The sequence below is a fragment of the Diorhabda sublineata genome, chromosome 9 (assembly GCF_026230105.1).
Source record: "Diorhabda sublineata isolate icDioSubl1.1 chromosome 9, icDioSubl1.1, whole genome shotgun sequence".
NCBI classification, from domain to species: domain Eukaryota; kingdom Metazoa; phylum Arthropoda; class Insecta; order Coleoptera; family Chrysomelidae; genus Diorhabda; species Diorhabda sublineata.
The window spans coordinates 24,175,755-24,199,561 of record NC_079482.1 but is presented as its reverse complement, the minus strand read 5'-3'; the positions used below and the strand labels follow the sequence as shown (position 1 = coordinate 24,199,561).

Here is a 23,807-nt window from a genome sequence, read left to right as displayed (position 1 = left end):
TAATTGAACTGAGAGATCATTTATAGCAATTTTAAGACCGATTTAGGACACTTTTTCAAATAGATGGTATTAAAACATTCCATTCATAGCATAGTGTCCAATGAGTATAATTAGACCCCTAGCTATCAAAACCCACGATTGAAACTGTATTTGGAGATCGTAAAGAGACAAAATTCATTTTCAAAATAGGCCTGTGTTTCACTATCCAAAATAGATTAATCTCCTAATCTGTTTCATTTTGACTCTAAATTTTTAATCGATAAACTTTTTGTTCTATTCTATCTCATAATTTTGATATGAAATTTTCGTTTTTTAAAAGGTATTATTGGGGTTACTACATGAAGGTAAACGAATGCGGTAACAGCTTGTATTAATAAATGAAATAGAGAATGCGGAGAATGCAGTGGTCAAAAAAAAAATCGTTTCCGTTATGAAATATTGCGTGATATTGCAGCGGATTAATTTATACATTATTATAGAATATTTTTGAAATATGGAAGCATATAGACCATGAGAGACATGTACGACAAGGCGAATGAGAGAATTGGAAAGTACTCTCAGATAAATAAAATAATCGTGAGATATGAACGTGCTTTCTACGAAAGTGTACTGATCTGACATCACTTTAGAAAGCGTTATAACTTTTGGTGAAATATCTTGATTTATATTCGTATTCATTACTCTTATTCTGTGGTTCTTATCTCTGTCTACTTTTTGATATTGTGGACATCCTCGTTCTGTCCCTTCATCAATCTATATTTCCTTCTATCAACAGTTGAAGCCAATGGTACATCTCGCTCCGTATCACACGTTCCAGGTATGCTGTTTTCCTACGGTTTATCGTGCCCAACCATACATATATTTCCTCTGGTAGTAGCAGTTCTGAACCAGTACTTGTACTGCAGCTAGTACCGAGACCCCCTTCTAAATCCAAATTGAGACGAACCAAATCTGCTCACTTGTCGTCGTCATAGTCCATGTCTCGAATTGTAAGCTTTGACCTTTTAGAAAGCCCTCTCTGGGCTGCCCAGAAGCATCTGTTTCCAGCAGCAACTTTTGTCTATCACGTCATTACCTTCAGTTATCAAACCCCCGGGATATTTGAATTTGAAACGTGGTTTGAGAGGACGGGGTTAACCTTGAGGTTCTCATGTACACATGTTTTCTGTTCATTAATTTTGAGTCCTCTTGTTTCGGCTGCTCGCTCCTGAAAAAGCCGAAGTGGTTTGTGCCATAATATCAACATCATTCGAATAGGCGAGGTGCTGTGTGAGCTTATTGCAAATAGTTCCTCCGGGATTCGTTCCAGTGAGAAATTAAACAGTGGGTCTCCCTAACGCAAGCCTGTGTTCCTAATAAAAACTGTGCCTAGAGACCTTGATACTTTAACTCTGTCAGAGGCGTTCATCATCGTCATTCTAACCGTACGCACCAGCTTCTTTAGGACCCCACCAGATCCTCATACAGCTGGTCTCTGAGGATACTGTCTTTAGCCTGGCGAAAGTCAATGGCAATTTGATCAATTTCATACATCAATTTTCACCAAAAACTTTTTTCTAATAGAATTGAAATGGAACTGAATATTCTTTGAATTCTGTAAATGTTTTTTAAGTACATAATAACAATTACCTATAATTAATTAAGTTGTTTCATTTGAACAGGAACCTTATAGAATTTACATAGGTTTACAGCAGATTATCCAGTTGATGTAAGACTTTAATCTTTAACCAGATAATCTGCAGAATATCTTGTTAATCTGCAAACTAATTGGTTTACACAAACTACTGGTAACATATTCATTATTATGCCACGGCAATTTTTACACAAGGCTTTGTAGTTTATCTTTTTTTTTTGTAGTTCGTGAGTCCTAATAATAAACCGAACTAAAGCGAAGGCGGTTTAGGTATACGGTACACAAGAACGCGTGTGCCGGGCCTAAGTTAAATAGAAATTCACAATAAACCTCTTGAATAATTCAACTGGCATTCAGTATAGTGTTCACAGATTGTTTTCACAGTTGTTTAAACAACGATTATAATCAGTAATTATAATGAGTGAATATTCATCAAAGACAAAAGTAAATCAATAATTTGTCCACAAGAACATTAGCCACACTAATAAAATATGTAGCGTGTGCGACAGTAAATGCAGCGTAAGGGAAAATATCAAGGCCATAGATACGCTCGACCTAAACTGCCCTTGACTTTCCAAGGTAAAATTATCAGGTCAATGCTGAAGTTTCGTGGTTACATAGCGATAATAGATAGATAACGTTATTTCACTAGAGTTGGACCAAGAGTTATTATCCTTTAATATACCGGAAGGTCCCTACTATCATAAAAAATAAAGAAATTCCATGAAATCAATAATGATTTAGATTACCGGCATTAAAAGAAGTCGCCTACTAAAATAAATGAGAAAAATGGATATTCCAAAAAAAAAATATTCAAACTAACAAAATGACAATGGCAAATTCAACAATCGGAGGAAATCGGCTTATAGATACACTTCAGAGGTATCTGCTTATACTTCAAAACTGCAAACCCGATATATAGCATTGCAGTCGCCACTGGTGTCAGCTACTCCTATAAACTTAGCTGTTTGTATAATAAAAGCTGGCACTAGAGCTCAGGATTTGGTCCTGTCTGGACATAAAATATCACTATCACCGCAAATTGGCTAGTTGGTTATTGAGTTTGGAAGACGTATGTCCTAATATACCCACGTGGCTGAATTAGCTAAGGCACCTTCACAAAACCTCCTCTCTTTCAAGAACAGAAAGCTTTAAACTCCGCAATAGCTTCTAATCTTTTACAGGGGGCAGATTCGTCTATCCTTAGACGACCTAGAGCTGTCCACCTAGAGGGTACTTGCACAATCTACTCGACAGACAGACATTGCTCATGAAGACTGGGTTTGCGTGCAAACGCCCATAAACTTATAGAGAATTCTTTTTTTGGAAAAGTGCAAGCCTGAGTAATCAGCTATCAAGGCACCTCTGTCCCGAACACCTCAACCTACAGAAGTTCAAGATTAATATCTACAGAACCTCCACATAGCAAACACGCTCGAACTATTCGAATGTAGTGTCCACTAATTAATAATTACAGATTTATTCTTTGTTTCTTCCAGGAAACTTCAGGAAGTTGTTGAGTGAGAGTGTTGAGAGAAAAGGGATTCGACAATCATAAATACCAAGTCTTATAGAAAGTTACAAAAATATACGTTCACAATATATAAGCAGCATTAGGTTGTTCATAATTTAATATGTGTGATTATTTCGAAAATTTCAATCTAATTTAATTATAAAATGGTATTTTAATTATACTTATTTTCATGCACATTCTGTAGTTTTTCTCCAAACCGTTTGAAATGTTATTTTTCTCCATCAAAATGATGTATTAGGTTTGTATTCTGGAATGAAAGCGATGTCATCCGGCATATCCATAATTCACAAATATCTACCCGTTTTTTTGTTTGAGCATCCGAGGGAAAATAATGTGTACCTTACACGTTAAAACGATAAAAACCAAACAGCGTTTATACGGCACAAAATTTACCCCAGCATCAATACAAACAACCTCTCGTTCAGTCAATTGAAAACATAAATTGTATTGAAAAATTCAGTTATTCATATCTGAAACGTTACATAAAAAACCGATTCGGCAAAAAACGTGGAAATTACTAAATCGACTTAGATATATCATATAGAAATAAAGAGGAAATAGAAGACATCCAACATAATTAGTAATAGTAAGAGCAGTTGTTTTTTGGGAAAATCATAAACAAGATCAAAAATGCAAAGACTTTTCCGAGCTGTCTAGTATACAGTTTTTGCAAGACATACTCGACTGGTAGACGTAAAAATTAAGTCCAGCATTCCGCGCCAAAGATTCATTTCCATGCGAAAAATTTCTTCATTGTTGTTTCTTATCAATCGATTTAAATGAAGTGTATAGTGCAAAATTTAGACCGAGCTTCGAGAATATCATTTTCTTCGTTTCATAAATGTTGAAGAATGTCAATTTTTATTTCATCATCGCAATGTAGAACTTATTGATAAATGCTTTGATTTATTTGAAAAAATTACTCCAAAAATATAATGGATAACGACATTATCACTATAACTGATTGAATTATAATTACATCATGAATTTTTCTCTTGTACTTACATTTGAAATAGTTTTCTTAATGACTAAATACATAGTACGGATATAAATAATTTTGAAATATGTTGAGTAACAATTCCCAAATGAATGCAACTGTTGTAGAAATAATTCACTTGATCTTGTGATAGATTTTTAAATATTTTAATCAAGTCGAAAACCCCTAAATAAATCCAAATATGTACGAATAACGAATAGCTACATGTATATTCATTCTTTTAGAATGTATCCATGTTTTTCACATTCAAACATTGTCTCCACTTCCTCAGTTTAAATTGATATATTCCATTGAAAACCTTCCATATCATTTGGCAAAACACAACGCTTCAATTTATCAGTTTTGAAGTGGAATTCAACTGAATTATAGCGTAGCAAGTGGTAATACAAAACACTAGTGTTTGAATAAAGTTACGGTTTCCAAGAATTATTTGGATGTGAAAATTAGATTGAACTGAACTACAAAACTTCACCTTTAAAGTATTTTAGAAACAATTTGTTTCGACAGCATTTCCTATATTTTTATTCAATAAAATTTTTAGGAATTGGAACGACGTAACCAATATTTTAACTGGTCATTGTGACGAAGAAATTTCTTTCAATGAGTCCATTCTATAAGATGATGCTGATGGTTCCAATCAAAACTCGAAGAAAGTTATATGTAACGATGTTTTTTTAGAAACATAAAATAATCAGAGGGGGCTAAATCTGGCGAATAGGATGCATTAGGTAGCAAATCAAATATTATTTCATTAATTTTGGCTTTGACGCTTGAAGATCATTCGCGTTCAGGTCTTCCGCCTGCTTGGGATATTGACGTTATAATTGACAAAGAATGGTCTCAAAGAATTTGCTAACATTGGGTTGAAAACCGTAGAATGGATTTTTGAATGATTATTTTATAAGCAAAGTGAATATTGGAAACCGACATTATTTACCAGACACCCTTTATATATATCACGGATATTCCAGAAATTATCTATTTCTCTCTAGAGTTTCATGCAATTTATTTGTAAATCAGCCTTTAAACTGTATTCTTTCATTTCTGTATATTCTTCATAAGTGAAATTATAGAAAGTTCCACGTCTTTAAATATTGACATCTTGTATAAACTTCATGTATACTACAAAATAATACGTGATTCCATATAAGTTGGATGCGTTAGCAGGTAAGACCTTGGAAGATTTTGGAAATATAATCTCCTCAATAATTAATTAGCAAGAGACTTATTACAACAATGATACGACCTTAAATACGTGATTGTCTGTTACATTGTTGAACAGCCTCAGTTTCAACCCACATCCACCGTTATTATTAACAAACCAGAAGAAAATGAATAACAAATAAATTATTTCATGTTGATGAGATGTGATTTCAATTTTGATATACTAGAAACCGAATTTGAATACGGAATACAAATTATATCAAACGATAAAGGGTTTTTAGGGCATTACAGACATTACATTACTCATATTATACAGAGCAGCCTATTAAAAACCTGGTAGTACATCTAATCATGAAGAAGGAAAAATTTCCGGTAGATAAATGTGTCTAAAGACGACAAAAATCATCTTAAGCTTGTCAGAAGTCAGGAAACAAATATCGAAGATGCTGATCCAAATAAAAATTCTTTTGACTGTCTGTTTCTGATTTTCTTAAAATAATACTTTATAGTCAAAAAATTGTTGTAATTTGTTGACAAAAGCTTGTAATGACTAAAAAAACATATAAATTTCGAGTTATAGAAGGAAATCACAATGAATAACAAAATTATAGGTAATAATTAGAATATAAATTCATAGCAAAACTAAACCAGTATGCCCTGAATTGAATATTATTTTTAGAATAGAAGTCGTCTGCAAATTGGAAGGCATTTTCCAGAAAGTATACCTTGAAATTATTGCGAAATTCGCGAAAAGAGAATATCGATTTGATTTCAAATGATTGTGCATTTTTTGCATTGTAAAATATTGAGTCTTAACTAATTCTGAACGTGGAGTAGCTAGGTAGGGGTCGTAGATAGCTGTTCTTGAAGTAATCTAATCATTTTACGTTTCCCCTTTGTTCTTAAATACAAGTAAAATTTCCTATTTAATCATTTTTATTTTCAATCTACTCCTACAAAATATCCATATTAATTGTTTATTTTAATATTGATCGTTCCTGCTTTATCACTTTGCAGAACACCAAATTAAAAATTTAATTTGATCCTTATAGGTTTATTAGATTTACTAAAAAATTCAACCACTAAATCCTTATAATTATTAGTATTGGATCCATTATCAGTTTACCTAGGAGCTGCTAATTCTAAAGACACCCAAGTTCTAATCCATTCAGTTAACCTCAATTTATAAAAGAAGACAGTTTATAGGCTGATTTTCAATTAAATTGCATGGAACTGCTTCTCATAATCTCTTCCGTATTTTATCAAAAAAAAATTTCAAAGATTCTAGCACCGCTGTCTAACAACTGGGATATTCTCTTTGGTGGTGTCCACTTTGAATCTTCTAGATTTATAAGAACACTACGTAGTCTAGCGTTCAATTTTTTTCCACTATAACCACAAATTCTCGGGCTGTGTCTTCTTCCAAAATTATAAGATTATAAAAGTAAAGAAAGTAAAGAAATCAGCCTGTACTTCACATTAAATCATCATACCACGTTAATAAACATTTCGTTTTTCAAAAACCACATTTCCAAATTGTCTTAAGACAGAATAATGATACCTTTGCATAAATAAGGTAAGGATCCAGCATCAAACTATGACCCAATCGCATTCCTTCCCACGTTATCTGAGATCATTGAAAGATTGGTCGAAAAAAGATTATGAACTTCTCTAACAGTTTATTATGCCCTTTTTGAGACGCATCTCGGATGTGCTCTTCCTTCTGGGGTTCATGTTGTGCAACTCAATTTGAGCGGAACCGCAAGAAAAGAGAGTGGGTCTTTCTGCATGGACTCTTTTATAAGATACCTCAAAAAAAATTCCACTGGATAAATTAAGGAGAAAGGAAGTTATCGATTATTTAAGATTTCTTTGAACCACTTTATTTTGTGAATCAAATATTGTTGTGTCTCTTTTCAAAATCGAATTTGAATTATGATTAATAAGTAACTGATGACTTATTATTTGAATGTGAATGTACTTGAACTATAAGTTTAATTAAAAATAACATCGACTCCAGTTTTTGTATCGTGAAACCTTAATTCTCGATAAGTGACCTAGATAAATGCCTCCAATGTGCCAAAAATAAAATTTATATTACTGGATTAGAGACTGGATTGTTGCCAAATTTAAATTATCGATTTTGAGCTTTTTCACATAATTTTACCATAAACGGTCAATTTGTCCGACTTTTTGTTGTATTGAATTGGCTTCGCAACGACCACGAATCATTCATATTTCAGTTTGAATGTTTTTAAAGGAAAACCAATGAGTCGACTCTTATAAAAGAATTGTCTGACATTGTTCGTATTTCAACAAAATCTTTGTATTCATATTGTTGTCAATAATACTTTCTACATGAATAGATTACGCAAAAGGGTTTCAAAAAAAGTGACCTTGTGTAACATTATATTCGGTTTGGTCGGTTTTCCTTCAAATATTTCCTCTATTCCGTTGTTTTCTTAATTTTTAGTATAGTTTCCTTGATATAATTTCACCCAAATTATTTTGAACAAATTTTGTATGATCATTTCCCTATAAATTCATAATTTCTAAATTTGGGAATAGAATATAGACTTAGCTCTTGTATAAGCTCCTTTTTATTCCAATCTGTTCTACCTACTTGTTCCTTCTTTAATAGTTTCCAACTATATTTCCGTTTCCTCCATAAATTTTCTCTTTTCTGCAGTTCTAGAGCTGCCAGGTTGGAGTTAAGCTGCAATCAAGGACCCAACCGGTGAACCACTACAAAATAATCATGTCCAATCATTTGAGGGCTGCAATCATCTCGCCTTTCCGTAGATGAGTCTCGATTATTAACTTTGATATATTTGAAAGACTTATGGTAGGTGTAAACTTAATAAAAAGATAGAATATTAAAAACTTCTAGTTAGGTCCTAAAATTCCAGATATTGGTTCGAGTGATAGATTTAATGATGATCTTTCTGCATTAAAAGATGGATACTCTAGGATTATGCGTTTTATAGTCAATTTGCAAACTGTAGTTTCAGGTTTAGCATGAAATAAGTATGTCGTCAATGGCCTAGATGGAAAAGCGCTAAAAGCACATCTCTAAAAATTTCACGGAAACTTCCACTTCACGAAGCTTTGTCGTGTGAATTTTTGAAGAGCTTGGGTTGAGCTAAGGGAGTTTGTGAGTATGAGGTGATTAGGTATGTCTGATGAAGCGATGTGTGTTGCTAGAGATATTGCATATAATTTAACAGAGAAAGTGGATGGATATTTCGAAGGGCCCGAAGTTTCTTTTGATTAGCACATGGTTGGTGTCATGTTTGTCGATGCTTTTTGTTGTCAAAAGATTGGAGAATTTCTTGTAGAGGCAATTGTGGAGGGTAGGATTGGATTTTACTTTGGCATACTTTTTTAAATACACTCGTTTAAGTAGAATGTTTTCGTTGCACTGTTATTTAATGAATTTTTTCATGGAATAACACATTCGTTTTCGTTTAGTAAATTGTTTTCTTTGCTACAAGTGCTGAGTTTCTATTCGAAAATATTACGATCACCATTAATCTTAAAAAATTGTTTCGAACGACACACGATTAATGTGTCTGGATGCTAGTTGTATAAAGCAATCTTTAAAATAACTTGGTGTAGGGTATATGTCACTACTATGTTTTAAATTTATGAGAATTAACACAAAAAATAGTTTTTTTGTCAGTATTCAACGCTGTACATACAGATTGGATTCGATAAGATCAAATCTTTAATCATACAAATCTCACATCAAAATCATTTTTTGCGATGTATACCTTAACTAGCTTATCCGGGGTCTCTTCCTGTAGCTCGAAGGATCTACATTTGACAATTGCTGCTAGATATTTACAATTAGATTCTTCCTGTAAGAAATCCAACAAAATATGTGATATATGTTTGATAACATCCAGATATTTCTTCCCATAGTTTCATCCATGAATTGAAAACTCTATTTTGACAAGATTAATAGCCTCCGAATAACCTTGACATTTATTATTATCCGAAATAATGGGGGCAACAATTTATGGTATTTAAACGGAAGTCACGTCTTTACAATGTCCACATTTTTAACAATTTCAATGCCATTGAGTACTGAAAACCTGGCTATTATATTATTGTATTATACTATATTATTATAGAAATCGCTTACTGCAACAATTTTTTAACAGATGTTTCAAAAATTACGACTAGAGCTGATACTGCACTACCGCTTGGTGTACTGTACGTACACCTATCAGGAAGAGATACTTTTCATTGAGATTTATGAAATCTAAACAAAAATTACGATAATCAGGTGCTAACAAAGCATTGAACAACATTCAACTCGATGATTTTTACTAGAAGACCAGATCAGCTTCGAATCGATAACTATCAGAATGCGACATTTCTTTTCAGATTCATCACTATTTACGTCTTAATGACAAGTGTTTTTACTTGCAATGCCCTCGTATAGGAGTTCAGCGGTAGTGAATATCTGGTGCTAGCTCCTAATACTGCAGCGTCAGCTTTTATTGTGGTTTTTGAACCATTTGTTTGAAGTTTGTTGTACTTTACGTGGTGAAAGTCTTTTCCGTTCCTCACACGATCCAATTGCATTCATACGACGCTGCATTATCGTGTATAACCGTCTTTAAGGTATTTTTATATATACATACATATTGCACAGACATTCCTTTCTTATTTAGGATGAAGCTGTAACACAGTTACTTCCAAGTTAATATTACAATGAAAAGCTTTTAATATATTTTCAAGGTGAAAACTTTATATCCCTTTTTTCTTCATTTAATATAGTAAATGAACTTGGGAGAGCAAACATTCCTAGACCCATTCAGGGTCCAACAAAAAAGAGTCGTTTTATACCGCAACGGATGTAGCATAATTGATTACAAACAGTGCCGTTCTAATAAAATATAAACGTCGTAGAGACTTTTGTACATTATTAACGAATTTCCGACTCATTCCATTCCAATAATTTCTATGTTCAAAATCTTCAATATTTGTCGTTGGTCGTAAACTGTTTTGTTTGTAACTATTATTTCTATTTTAGTAAGGAGCCTGTCATAGGACTCCAGCTACTTTCAAGACATCGTCGACTACGTCTTTGTGTGTATAAATTAAGGGATTGCGCAATGGAATTTTCACGGATCGCTTGATGGTCGGGAGCGAGTTTGGAGACAATTTCAGAACGCGTATGATGGTGTAGGCGGGAATTTTTAAGGAAGGCCAAGATTTATTCTTTGTTTGAAATAGCTCCTCTAATGGCCATTTATATATAGAAGATATTCTCTAGAAAGTCGTTGTTTCCATAAAAGATAACTTCATATTAATGCACGATAATTCGTAATCGCACGAGGCACGATCATTTCATCAGTCCTTATGAAAATCAACCTCATTTCTTATTATTTGTAGTTATTATTGTATACGATAAGATTTAGTATTTAAGGCAGTCTGTAGATTGATAGTGAGTAATTAGTAGTTTGATATTCTTTGAGTACTGTAGTCACATTATTGAAACCAACTTTATTCATTCAATAATTCAATAAATTTTCGTCATTTAATTCGTATGTTTAAACGGATTTTTGGTTGAGTTTGCATTCCTAATCTAGCAATAGCTTTCTGGTCACCTCTAGATCGCCTATAAGTCGAACTACACTCCTCTATATTGAGTAGGAAGAGCATCTTCAGGGTGTGCTTGAGAGCTGAACTTCAAATGAGCGAGTAATATTTTGAAAATAGACGAATCTGGGTCTTGTTGAGTATTAGAAGTAGTTGCGGGGTATATAGCTTTTTGGTGTTGACGAGGATTCCATGTTTTTGTGAAGCCACTTTGGCTAAATCGGCAACGTCACTATTTTTCCAGCCTCAACACTCAACCAGTGAATTTGCACTGATGGTAATATTTTATGTCCAGAACAGACCAAATGATGTACAGGTGAAAGAGAGTGTGAAAAGGGGGTGAAAAGATCCATCCCCGGGAAACACCTGACCTTGACCTCAAACCTTTCTGAGGTGTGTCCATTGATAGCGACCTAGATGGATCTGTTTTTGGGAATTCTACTAAACTAGCCGATAAGTTATTTAGAAGGTTGTCAACAGCCTTCGATACGTCAATTGCGATTGATCTGACTTCCCCATATTTCTTTATACTTTCCTTTATAGGCGAGGAGGTTAAGATTTGATGTTTATGGAATCCGTATTGATGGTCGCTGAAGATGTTAGCAGACTCAAGACACCTCAAGATTTGCTGGTTAACGTGTTTCTCCATGACCTTTGCAGCAATAACTGGAACTAAAGAAATCGGACGATTTTTATTGAAGAACTATAGGCAGGTTGGGTGGTGGTTTTCCCCTCGAATCAAGAGTTGAATTTGAAAACTGTTTTTAAAGGAATAAAATACTACAAATATTCTGTTGAAATCACAAGGTGACCCTAATTTTATGCTTGATAGTGTATGTCCCATGGGTTAAAAATATCAAACTAGAAAAAAACATTCTTCGAGGATAAGAATTAATAATGCCCTACTCTTGAATTATTGAAGAGGTTGGGTCAATGTTAAAACTTATTTTTTGTATATTAAATCCATTCTCCTATTATTAATCTTGGAAAAAATTCACCGGGGTAGAGAAAAACGGGTTTTTTTTCTATTGTTCGAACCATAAATTCGTTCAATCAATCTTCTGACAGAATACTTTTTAGAAAACTTTAATGCGTTGATATTTTTTTACGACGAATTTTTAGATTTTCATTGCATTGTGTCCTTCGTTCAACATAGACGTAATAGTGAATAAATATAATGGAAATGTGGAAATTTTCTTTTTATAACGGTTCGGCTACCATTTGTCTTACTAACACTAAAATAGGAATAAGAAAATTGTATCCCTAGTCCACCGGAGAATGGCATGTGGCAAATGTAATCGAAATTGAACTGTTGGAATATAATTTTGATCTATGTATCCAGTTATAACTTCACATTATCCTAATATATTTTTTATTTATTAATCATTTCGAAGATTTAGTTGACTCATCTTGGAGTTAAGGCTACACATATACGATTCAGGTTTTCCGTTTTCCTACAGTTTAACTTTCTCTGGGTATAGATTAAATTTAAATTGAAAATTCTTTGAAGTACAGATGATTCTGTTTGCAAAAACAAGAAGCATCACTTCAAAGAAATATCTTTGCTCCTTTGTAAACCCGATTTATCATTGCAACAGAAACGAGCTCGGGAAATTATATTATCATTTGATTTTCGTTTTCCATCTATTTTCTAAAACTGAAAAAGCTATTTGTGTTTACCTGATATTAGTCATGAGAAATTGTGATTAATCAGAAGTATTCAATTTCAAATTAGTTATCTCAGGAATATTCACCTTTAATCTCTGAAGGTGATAACTATATTTCCGAAACATGCGATGTAAATGATAGTGTTGATAATATTTTTTGCAATTTTCCAATATAAAATGAATTAGAGTTTGATAAAAATACGCTTTTGGAAATAACCAAACTAAAAATTACAAATTATTGCCATAAAAATAAAAATATTAATGTCATTATTATAAGCGAGGGGTGTTTCCTATGACAGTTTGCAGCTAATTTTTTGTTTTCTAATATACTTGGTCCAGTAAAACCAATCGCAGCAGACGAATCATTCTCCACCATGACAATGCGAGCTTCCACACATTAATTCAAACAGTCCAAACATCGAAATGATGAGTCATCTGCCATACAGTCCTTGTTTGGCACCTAATTATTCCTTCTTATTTTCGCAGATTAAAAATAAATTGCGAGGTCAACGTTTTTCTACTCCTCAAGAAGCGGTTGAAGCATTCAAATCACACATTTTGGATGTACCTCAATTGGAATTGAAAAAACAATAAACCCTTATCCAATTTTGGATATTTGTCGATCTCAAAACTTAGTATCAACCCTCGTATTAAAGCAGAACTCAATTTGTGATACTTGAACAGTATTTTTATTTCGAAATTCGAAAATGGCTGAGTTTCTCATCAATCCAATCGAACAAATTTCATGCTCTAATTATTTTCAGAATTAGATGTACCTATAATATCAAACCAACTTACCTGCATGACAATTTGAAAGCATTCCTCAACTTGTTTCTGATTCCTGTTACGTAATTTCACACTTTTGATGTATTGGGAATTCCTCACGTTTTTAATAACGATCCAAGGATTCGAAGAAAGATATTTAAGGACCTGAAAAAAATTTATTAATTTCAGTTAATTGTGTATATCAAAAAGCGATGATGTATACAAGCGAGAAATATTATTGGAATACTACATTATTTTTACAGAGTGTCTCGAAAGTTTTCCTCTATAAATTCTAACAGTAACGTAGTTCTTGTGTCCCTAAGGGTTCTCTGTCTCATCGTAAATTGTTACTAATAGAGCAAAGGGCAGTTGTAGATGTTTCAGTAAAATTATGGTAGTTTTTCATTTTGAATGTAGCCTATTTCCATTTTAAGTTTATCTCTCGCAATTTTTTGTATACTTCTGCCTGTTTTTCTTTTGTGTGTTGGGCCGAAAAAATTCGCAGATAACTCGTAGTCATCTGCTGAGAAACATTTGAATTACGGTCCCGTATACATGAGCAGAATTTTAATTGGTCTGAAATAGTTTTAATTTTTCTCGAGATACTTGTTGAAGACTATATTTTATACAGTAAATTCAAAGCATTTTGCACCAGGCCTATTGTTTTTTCTTTGTCATTCCCATAAATACATTTCTGGATCTGTTTTTCTATGTCGTAATATCTTTTTTTGCTGCTTATATCCAACTGATTCTGAGTTATTTTGAACTCTGTTAGTTTTTACATATATATCCGCGAATTGAAGATCCTCAAATAGGTTACAGTTACTTCCTGAACTTTTATTCTCTATTTTCGTCATTATACAATGTAAAACAGGGCTATTGGTTCATTATTTTTTCAGGGAATCTCCACAGAAAACGAATTTACAAAGTCTTTATACTTTCAGAAAAGGAGCTGAATAACATCGTTATCCACTTTGTAACTATCAAAACATTTTGCCATTCCAAAACATTTAACTAGTAACATGTTTACGTCGATCTCTGAAGAAGATAACTTGGTTATAGAAACGCGCAAAAGTTATACAAAAATATATAGCAGGAGAACTATCATAAATTTGTAATAGAGTATATGGACACCTTTTTATAATTTAACATTTAAAAGAACGTTCATATAAATAACGATCACCTCAATGCACTTAAATATTTCACCAACTACCCTTAATTTCATTACATATTTAAAACGATATCGATTTTCTTTCATACGCTAGTACTTGAGATATTTTCAAGGGGAACGCGATTTTTATTTCCCTTCAGGTTAACTACACACTTTGCTCAGGAAACGCTAGGAGATATTTTACTTGGCAACTTTCCTACGCGAACATGAGACTGAGCAACAAGTGGAAAGGGGTTTCGTTTAGAAACAGGTATAACGTTCTTTATAAGGAGTATATTTTTCATAAATATCATGTATACTGTAGAAGATTCATCGTATTTTTATTTCCACACTTTAGCAAATGATACACTACGATCATTAATTCAAAAAAATACAGCATAGATTGAATTTGAGTCTAAATAAGTTGAATTAAGGTATGAGGATGATCCCAGAATTAATAAAACAAAAATTTTTGAAAAAAATATATTTATTTTTCAATGTAATCTTCTCTTAGCTCTATAAACTTTTCCCAGCAATGTTTAATGAGTTTGATACCTTGAGCTAACAATTCAAATCTCAATTCATTAATTTTGGTCATAGTTATAACGGATGTGCGAACTGGTGCATTCTTTTGGTGAATCAACATTTCTTAGCCGTTTTTGCTTGATTTCTTCGCTTAAACGTTGCAATAAGTTCATGTAATACTCGCCGTTGATAGAGTTTTACTTTTTGAAGATACTCAATGGAAATTATCCCATGCCGACGCCATGACCTTGCCAGCAGATGGAACGGTTTTTGTCTTCTTTGAAGTTTCTCCTTTTCAGTCCATTGTTTTGATTGTTCTTTTGATTTGGGTGTGAAGTGATGGATCCGCATTTTATCTACGATTATTTCTGTGAAACATTATCAAAAACTCGATGCAAACATCTTTACGACGCTACTTTTGTTTTATTGTAAGCAAACCCGGCACCTATCTTGCACACTTTTTGGAAATACCTACTATATCTACTTTCTCGCACACTTTTAGTTGAAGATCATCCAGATGTAGTAAATTTTCTTCAATATTTCTGGAGCCTTCACCTCATTTGATCCACCACTGCGATTCTGATCTTCGCAGGTCGTTTAAACTCTGCTACTCAATATTTTACTGATGATAACGAAGAAACAGTCTCACCCACAGTAGAATCTAGTTCAGTTTCTCATGCAAAATACTCTTCTTTTGTAGATCTGGCATTCAAAGCGGAATAAACGCTTCAATCATTGCTACATCGCAATTACTAAATTAATAAATATTTTGAATCAAGAAGGGAGGAAGGCTTGTATGATATGTGTGTTCAATTATACCAATCCCATGGCGGTTTGCTTTCAAGGGGCACAATTGGTTCGGATTCGGATCAGAAGTATGTATGATATATGTGACCCAACTTAAGTGAAGATAAATTGTGAACAAAGTAACCAAATTCTATATTGCAATCAAGCTTAAACTGATGCGGTGTCATTGAGACATTTATAAATGGAAATGTACGATTCCATAAGTTGATTGTTTACATAGCATCACAAGTTTGTTATTTCTATTTTAGAAAATTTTGATATTCGATAATTTCTTTTCTATTCCTTCTATCTAAACGTTGAAAACATCGTAGCTAATGCTTTGCCTCGTTGTTACAATTTTGAGAGACTTAATTACCTCAAATCATCTTCAAACTTAGTCAAAATCGAAATCTTTTGTTCAATTTTGATTATAAAAACTCCCTTCAATCAGAATTATCAAATAATCACTGTATTTTCCACGTGAAAATAAATACTTTTTGCTCAAATATATATCTATGTACTGAAAAGTGGGATTTTCAAAAATTTATTTTAATATGGTTCTAGTTTCTCTAGTTAGGAAAATAGTTTCTAATGTGAAATGTGGAGCTCGATACACCTGGTACAATGATAGTCTTATCAACAAATCTAATGCTACTATTCGCGTGGTCCAAAACAATTATATGAAAAAAAATTACCCATCGACTCATGGAAAAATATACAAAATTCATTATTGAACAAAGAGTCATTAATATAATTCAATCAACCTTGACCTACAAGTAAGGACAAATCAAGAGGCCAAATTAACTCTAAACTAATGAGAGTTACATTATTTAGATTCGATTCTGATGTAGTGAGTAATAATAATTTGTTTTATGTATGATATTTGTTGAAATAGCAGTTGTGGTTATTCCGTATTCCGTAATTCCGTTTCCTCAATCCATTTTGCAGACTCAATGAATATTTTACTGAGTCTAATCTTCTTTCAGCTACATACACAGATCGAGAATTGCAATCTACAGTTTCAAGTGAACCTCAATTCCCTACATTGTACTGCTTCGACCTTCCAAAGATTTTTCTTAGTATTCTGCCAGGTGCACTAGTCCATCAAAGTCACCATCAACAATTTGGGACGCAATAGATAAATTCTGGTTCTTATCTTACAATTGCTTTTATCCGTTCGTGCTTTCTTGTCATAAAAGAAACTTCATTGTAGATTTTTTGAAACTTTCCAAAGGATAAATTTTTCAAAACTAGAATTAGTTTAGAATCTAGTCTTCAACCAAGCAGACTAGACTCAAAAAAGTGAAAATTTGAATCGAGAATCATTTACGGGGAAAATATAAATGAGACGTTCGAAATAAGTTTCTGTTTCTTCCTAAACTTGTAGTTACAACCCTCAAGTTGATTTACTTTATATTTACTTTACTTTATAAACGTTTGCGCCCGCGCTAACGCTCTTGTTTGATTTACGTTCGAGCTAGAACTCGTTGGAAAGTAAAATTTTTCTTTGGCTCCATTTGCACCAAAACCGCAAAATATTTCAACACATTTCATTTGCATGGTAAAAGGAAAAGTATCAACAATTTTTAGACATGTTAATGCTGTCTCTATTCTATAGTCCGGTCAAATTAGAAGAAAAAATATGAATGAAGCTACCATAAATCAATTTATAACAACTTTTTGAATCAATACATTTCATAAACAGTGGCTCATGAGAAAAAAACTATTGATACGGTTTTTGTAGATAATTTTATGATCTACAATTTTCGTCTTGAGTAGTTTTTTGATAAAACTTACCGTTTTGCTGAAAATCGCGAAAAACTCATTTTTTTGACATTTGACCTTGAATAAAATGAGGGGAAAACACACGGGAATGATGAGGAATTTTCTAAATTTTATATTTAATTATATTTCAGACAATTCTACTAATTTTCAGTTTTGTGGGAATGAGTCATAGCGAAATTACTGGAAAAAATCTTGATACCGGCTTTAGAAGAGATGTGACGAACTATTATTTAAACTAATGGGACTATTTAAAATAAAATGTCAATCTTTATTTCGGCAAATATATGCAAAGCCACGTTTCCCTTATTTTTTAGCCTAGTTTTCAACTAAATTACATCAACCCTAGCGGAGGCGGACTCAATCCCTGAAATATTAAGAAAAAACGGGATTGACTGAAATCTCATTCTAGAAGCCGCTTAATTATATTTCCGAAAATACCGGGCTAAAAATCTTGTGGAAACTATAAACCAGTTTTATATATTAAAAAAGTTTTGTGGTATTTTAATATAATAGAAACATATTCTGATAAACTAATTACGTTACTTTTTGGAAATTTTCCTGTGTACAATACAATTACAAAATGACTTCTTATTGTCTTCAAAATCGTATTCCACTGCAAGATTTTTTTACTAATTTCATCAATTTAATCATGAAATGATCTCAATCTGATTGTGAATCTTTTTGAACTGACTAAAGGCAAATCCAAAAAGATTAAACGGGGCTGATCTTAGTGATGGTCAAAACTAAAAGTAGTTTTTTAGCGTTATAGATACAGCCTCTCATCTATCTTCTTGCTCGTTGGACATCGTCCATCCATCAAGAACAAATTTCTCAATTTGAAATTTTTAATTAATTACCACTCATGTTTTATCATTGGAAGTTATTAAGCGTGCAAAATTTCAAGTTGATTGGTTAAAGGGAAGTGAATTAAATATTGATTACAAAATTTGTATTATACAAACATTGTGACTTGATTGAGTGTGGTTAAAATAAGCTTTGAATGATCGAAACGTTGCACAAGCAATTTTATATAATCGAAAACTGCTGCAGAAGGTACAGCTATATTTTTTTTTTGGTTAGAATCTATTTGTAAATTCGTGAGTATCATAGTAACCAAATCCAAAATACGTATTATAAGTATTATAAATCAATTTCAAACTTCCTCTATTAAATCTTGCGTTGATTACGAGTAGATTACGATAATTCAAATAATTACAATTCAAAATATTCTATGACAAAAACTATAATAATCGATGTCTACTTATATTTTTTGAGTTGAATCCTCATTTCTACCAATTAAAACTACGTCCTAACTATTTATATATACCCTGTATTCACAAAGCTGGATTATTATAAAGAAGTTTCAACTATAGAGATATTATCTATTCCAATGAAATCATTTTACTATTCGAGCAATGTGCAATGGCATTTAAAGTTTCGGTGAGAGTTTATACAAATTCCATTTGTTCATTTTTTGTATTATTGTTTGCAGCTACGTTATTTTCAGAAAATCAAGTGAAACCGTGGTATTTTTGAAACTAGAATTCGATTTTGGTTTTGAATAATTTTCAGCAAAACCTCAAGCAACTTTATTATTAATCTGGTAAGCTAGAAGATTAATAGTTTCTTGTGACATTCCACTAAATCATCTTCAAATCGTCTAACTATTCATTTATAACCAGCCGGGTTTAGGTAAAACAATAATATCTATTTCACTATTCTATCGTTCATTAAGAAGTTATTTTCGAAAATTTATATTAATAACTGATGAAAAATGAAAGCCGCAAATGACGATTGAGGAACTCAATTATGAAGATACGAAAAATTTTACTCTAGAGGAAGCTGTGCACCAAAAAGACTTCGAAGACGTTAACTGCAGTTGACAAAAAGGTAAAAATTTACGCTTCAATTCAAAATTCAATTCAAAAATAGATATAAAACTAATTTTTTCTCTCGAAAGTATATAAAATACGACTAAAAATTTCATTCAAAGCATTTCTTAAAAGATGCAAAGAAATTGGAAAATAATAATGCCATACCCCTAAAATATATGGTGAACCAAGATAGTGAAAGCCTGAAATATGTCCACAATCAATTATTCAACTCCTCTTGTCCCATACTATAGTTATTTGAACAATATTTTGAAAACAAATCATATATTACTTTGAACGATAGGATGAATTTAACACAGTGTTTCTTACTCACTTATTTATTACTTTACACTAACACTAAATATATTCAACTACTCACTATTCACTAAATCACTAAGAACTATTCACTAACTTTACTGACTACTACGCCTGGCTTGTTTCTATACATTATAATTGTATTTAGAGTATTCGAATTATCTTATTCGCCGTTAACAAATGAAAAGGCTTTTTTAGAAGTAATTTCTATACAACAATATAAATAATTGCCGCTGCCATAGATAATGTAAATAGTTCTATAGGGAATTGTACCCGGCACATTCGCCAAAGTTTAGATTCTATTAACGCAATTAAACAGGATCGACTTCACGTTCTATGTTAGTAGACGAGTTCGTAAGACATAAAAGACATAATACATTATCAAAATATTTCAGTATATTAACATCTGGAACACCCAATAACGAAAGAAGTAATATAGAAATAATATAGATTAAAATCGTTAATACGATAAAGAAACTGCGTTAATAAGCCATGAAATTATTGAAAAAACATACATTAATGATGTCTGAAAGAATAAAAAAGGAAATTTTTAGACATGGTTACGTAGATAGGAAGGAATTATCAATAATATGAAAGATATAAAAAACTCAAACAATTTGAGTCAAATTTAGAATTGTATTAATGTAAAATATTAATGAAATTATAGAATCAAACATTCCAAAAAATATAGTTTACAGTAAATAAAAATGTAAGGAAAGTATTTATGAACTTTCGCTATGATAGCAAGTATGGAAATTGAACAGCTGAATTTGATTTTAAAGGATTGGTCTGTGAAAATGAGAAGAAAAGACGGTACAGAGTTTGTAAAAACTACGATCAAATCCATGTGGAACCCAAATTGTTGCTTATTTGATTGCTTTTTTCGTATAGAATCAAATTTCATCAATCGAGTTGAACATAACCTTCAAGAATTTGTACTAAAAGTAAATTTTTAATAGAAAACAGAACAGAAAAGAATAAAGAATCAGATGAAAAAAGTCAATACAGAGCAACATATATAACGAAATTTCTTGATTTTAATTTCGTTTGAAAATACTCAAATCTTAATTAAGTTTCAATTTATTTTTAAACGTAATTTGATGTGGAAAAGACCTAAAATCAAGACTAATCATCACGAAAATGATAAGTTGAAGAAAGCTATAAATATCTATGGGCAATAATAGAATGCTGAAAAGAGCGGGAAATAAATGAAAATATAGAAAAAGTGGGTAAACTATTGAATTCGATACAATGAAAGTGTAATACAAAATACGTACCAAAAACCATAACGTTGAAATTCTAAAAAAAAGTAGTGAAGTCTACCATGCTGAATAATTTTAGGACATTAAATCAAAATCAAATGGACTGCAATGGAAATTAGATTCCTCGGAAAAATAGAAAATCGAACCAAAAAAATTGAATCAAAAATTAAACACATAGACAAGTACTGAAGATGAAACCAAAGTACAATTGAGATCTCCCGAATAGAGAATACCAAAAAAAAACATTTGAATCCAAAATTGCAAGTAAAAATTATGACAAAGAAAAACATGTATTGAAAATATGAAAGAAACTGCTGAGGTAAAAGGGATGAAATTGGAATGAGGAAACGAAATATATTGAGAAAAAAAGTATATGTCCTGACCCCGGAGTAGAATTAAATAAAAGAAGAAATAACTAATGAATTATTTTTTTATCGTTAAAACAGATTTCTATTTCTATATTTACGTTGTGGGTGATCTATTAATTTATATAATTATACAATTCGAAAATGTCACGTCATATTTTGGGACAGACCAAAATAAGCGAAACGTCAGTTATTACCTGTGTTTTAAAACTAATTTTTAATCAAACGAGACCTAAAATCTAGATGATGTATTGAGAAAAAGTTGAAGAAATATAAACAATATTTGTATTATAGTTATACGGAATTAGGATCGGGAAAAATATAAAAAAATACTGAAAGTGGTCGAAACGTCAAAATTTAAAAAAAAAATCGAGGCGATTTAAAAACAAAGACATATATAAAAGGTCTAAGAACTGAGAAATTGAAAAAAAAATATTTAAAGTGATTTGATTTACGAAAATATTAATATTTATCAATATTGTTAAATCCTGTACAAACTTTTGAATAAACACGTACATTCACAATTTAACGTGAAATTATGGAATCAATACAAAAACAACACTCACGCGTTAAAACAAACTCAACCACCCTACTAAATACTGAAAATAATATTCTAATGAAAAATATAATTAGTTCGAAACTCGCGAACGAGTGAATTCGCGCCCTGCGTGTACTTGAGAGCCCTTCGCGATTTTAAGGTTGCCCTCTAAACAAGAAAGCAACAGTTGCACTATCCCTACAATGCGGCGCTGATGATGTTGAACGTCGCGACTTCGGGTTTAGAAGATGTGCGCATATGGTTTGACCCTCTCTGAATAGGTCAAGGTCCAATGGTAATGTCGTCACATGACCACCAAGGATGCATTTTGCATGGGTTTATTTATTTATTGTTCAATAGAGTCCGCAGTTGAATTGATGTTTTTACCGTATAGGGGCCATAATTCAATTTAATCCAATTTTATTTTTGTTCAAAGTTTTTTTTTTTACAAATACTAATAATATTTCTATACACTACAAAAATTGTACACTGTAATAATAATATGAATAATATCATAAGAGGAAATATAGAAATAGATGAAAAATTGTATGAAAGCAAACAGAATTTGGTTAGGTTAGGTTAGGTTAGGTTAGGTTAGGTTAGATTAGGTTAGGTTAGATTAGGTTAGGTTAGGTTAGGTTAGATTAGGTTAGGTTAGATTAGGTGATATAATATACCTACTTTTATGAAGGTTTCTAATACAATTTTTGGTTTTTGACGCATTTAGTCACCCCTTAGTTTCGAAAGTCGGTTATAAAATATTTCATATTTATATAATAAATTTTTGAGAATGAAATGGTGAAAAATGTTAACAAAGGATGTGAGAAATAGTTGTAATTGCTAGAACAGATTATAAAAACATTTAAAAACTACACCAAGTGATATATTAATATCTGATATTTCTCACTGCAAGGAAAATTTTCAGTTTTCATCGTATGGAAGCGATGAGAAAAAAAAACGTCGGAAGCATTGAAAGATGGTGTTTACTAAGGAATATAGTCCTATCAGAAAAATTTTGAAATCGTACTTATGGTAAATGTTGTCGAAATTATATGGAAATAAATGAAAAAACGTGTACGAAACTGTGGGCAAAGTGAAAATCCTAAACCTACGGGAAGGGGGCTAGGAAATTTAAAATCTACGTCGAATTATGATTGTGAGGTTATATTTTTGGAATATAGAAAAAAGTTTAAAGTATGTTTCAAAAGTAGGTTATATGATGTTTCAATTTCAATAGAAATGGTAAGAGAAGACAAAAATTTTAAATTATTCTGGTTCAAATAAAAAAATCTTAATTTTTTTGTGTGTGTTATCATTAATTATATTTTACTAAGTAGTTTCAGATGTTCAACAGGAATATTTCATAGTAATGATAAGAAAATTCAAATCTAGTTTGAACTTTCCATCAAAAAACCGAAAATTTTCATTTGGTCTTATAATTTTTATTAATATTATCAATTTATATTAAGAATTGGTTAATTTATTGGTTATTTCAACCAAATCTGCCAAAAATGAATAATTTTTATTGATTTTTTACCGAAAAAATACAAAATAAAGAAAAAATTATGAATTAACTCATTTAAAAAAACGTTATTCTTTATTTTTATCACGTTTTCTAACAATTTTTGTGCCATTCTTCTCGAAGAGCAATCTGCAGCTGATTTAAGTCACTACAAGGACACGACACTTCCCTAAATTATCCCACAAATTCTCTATGGGATTCATATCGGAAGATCATGCAGGCCAGTCCAAAACTGTGATTACCACTTGCTCCTAGTATTCAATAACATTTCTGGCGGTATGTGGACGAGCCTTATCCTGCATGAAAATGAATTGC

General features: G+C 31.8%; 1 protein-coding gene across 1 annotated transcript in view; it reads right to left on the bottom strand.

Annotated features, from left to right (window-relative positions):
* The window catches only part of LOC130448744 (uncharacterized), a 34,365-nt gene extending 12,201 nt beyond the window's left edge, over nucleotides 1-22,164 (bottom strand). Inside the window, exons 1-2 of the mRNA XM_056786240.1 lie at nucleotides 21,949-22,164; nucleotides 13,407-13,538 (exon numbers count right to left, since the gene is read on the bottom strand). Of these exons, the coding sequence (XP_056642218.1) occupies nucleotides 13,407-13,412 (6 nt within the window). The 5' untranslated portion in view covers nucleotides 13,413-13,538; nucleotides 21,949-22,164. The remainder of the gene's footprint in view (nucleotides 1-13,406; nucleotides 13,539-21,948) is intronic.
* Between the last annotated feature and the right edge of the window lie 1,643 nt (nucleotides 22,165-23,807).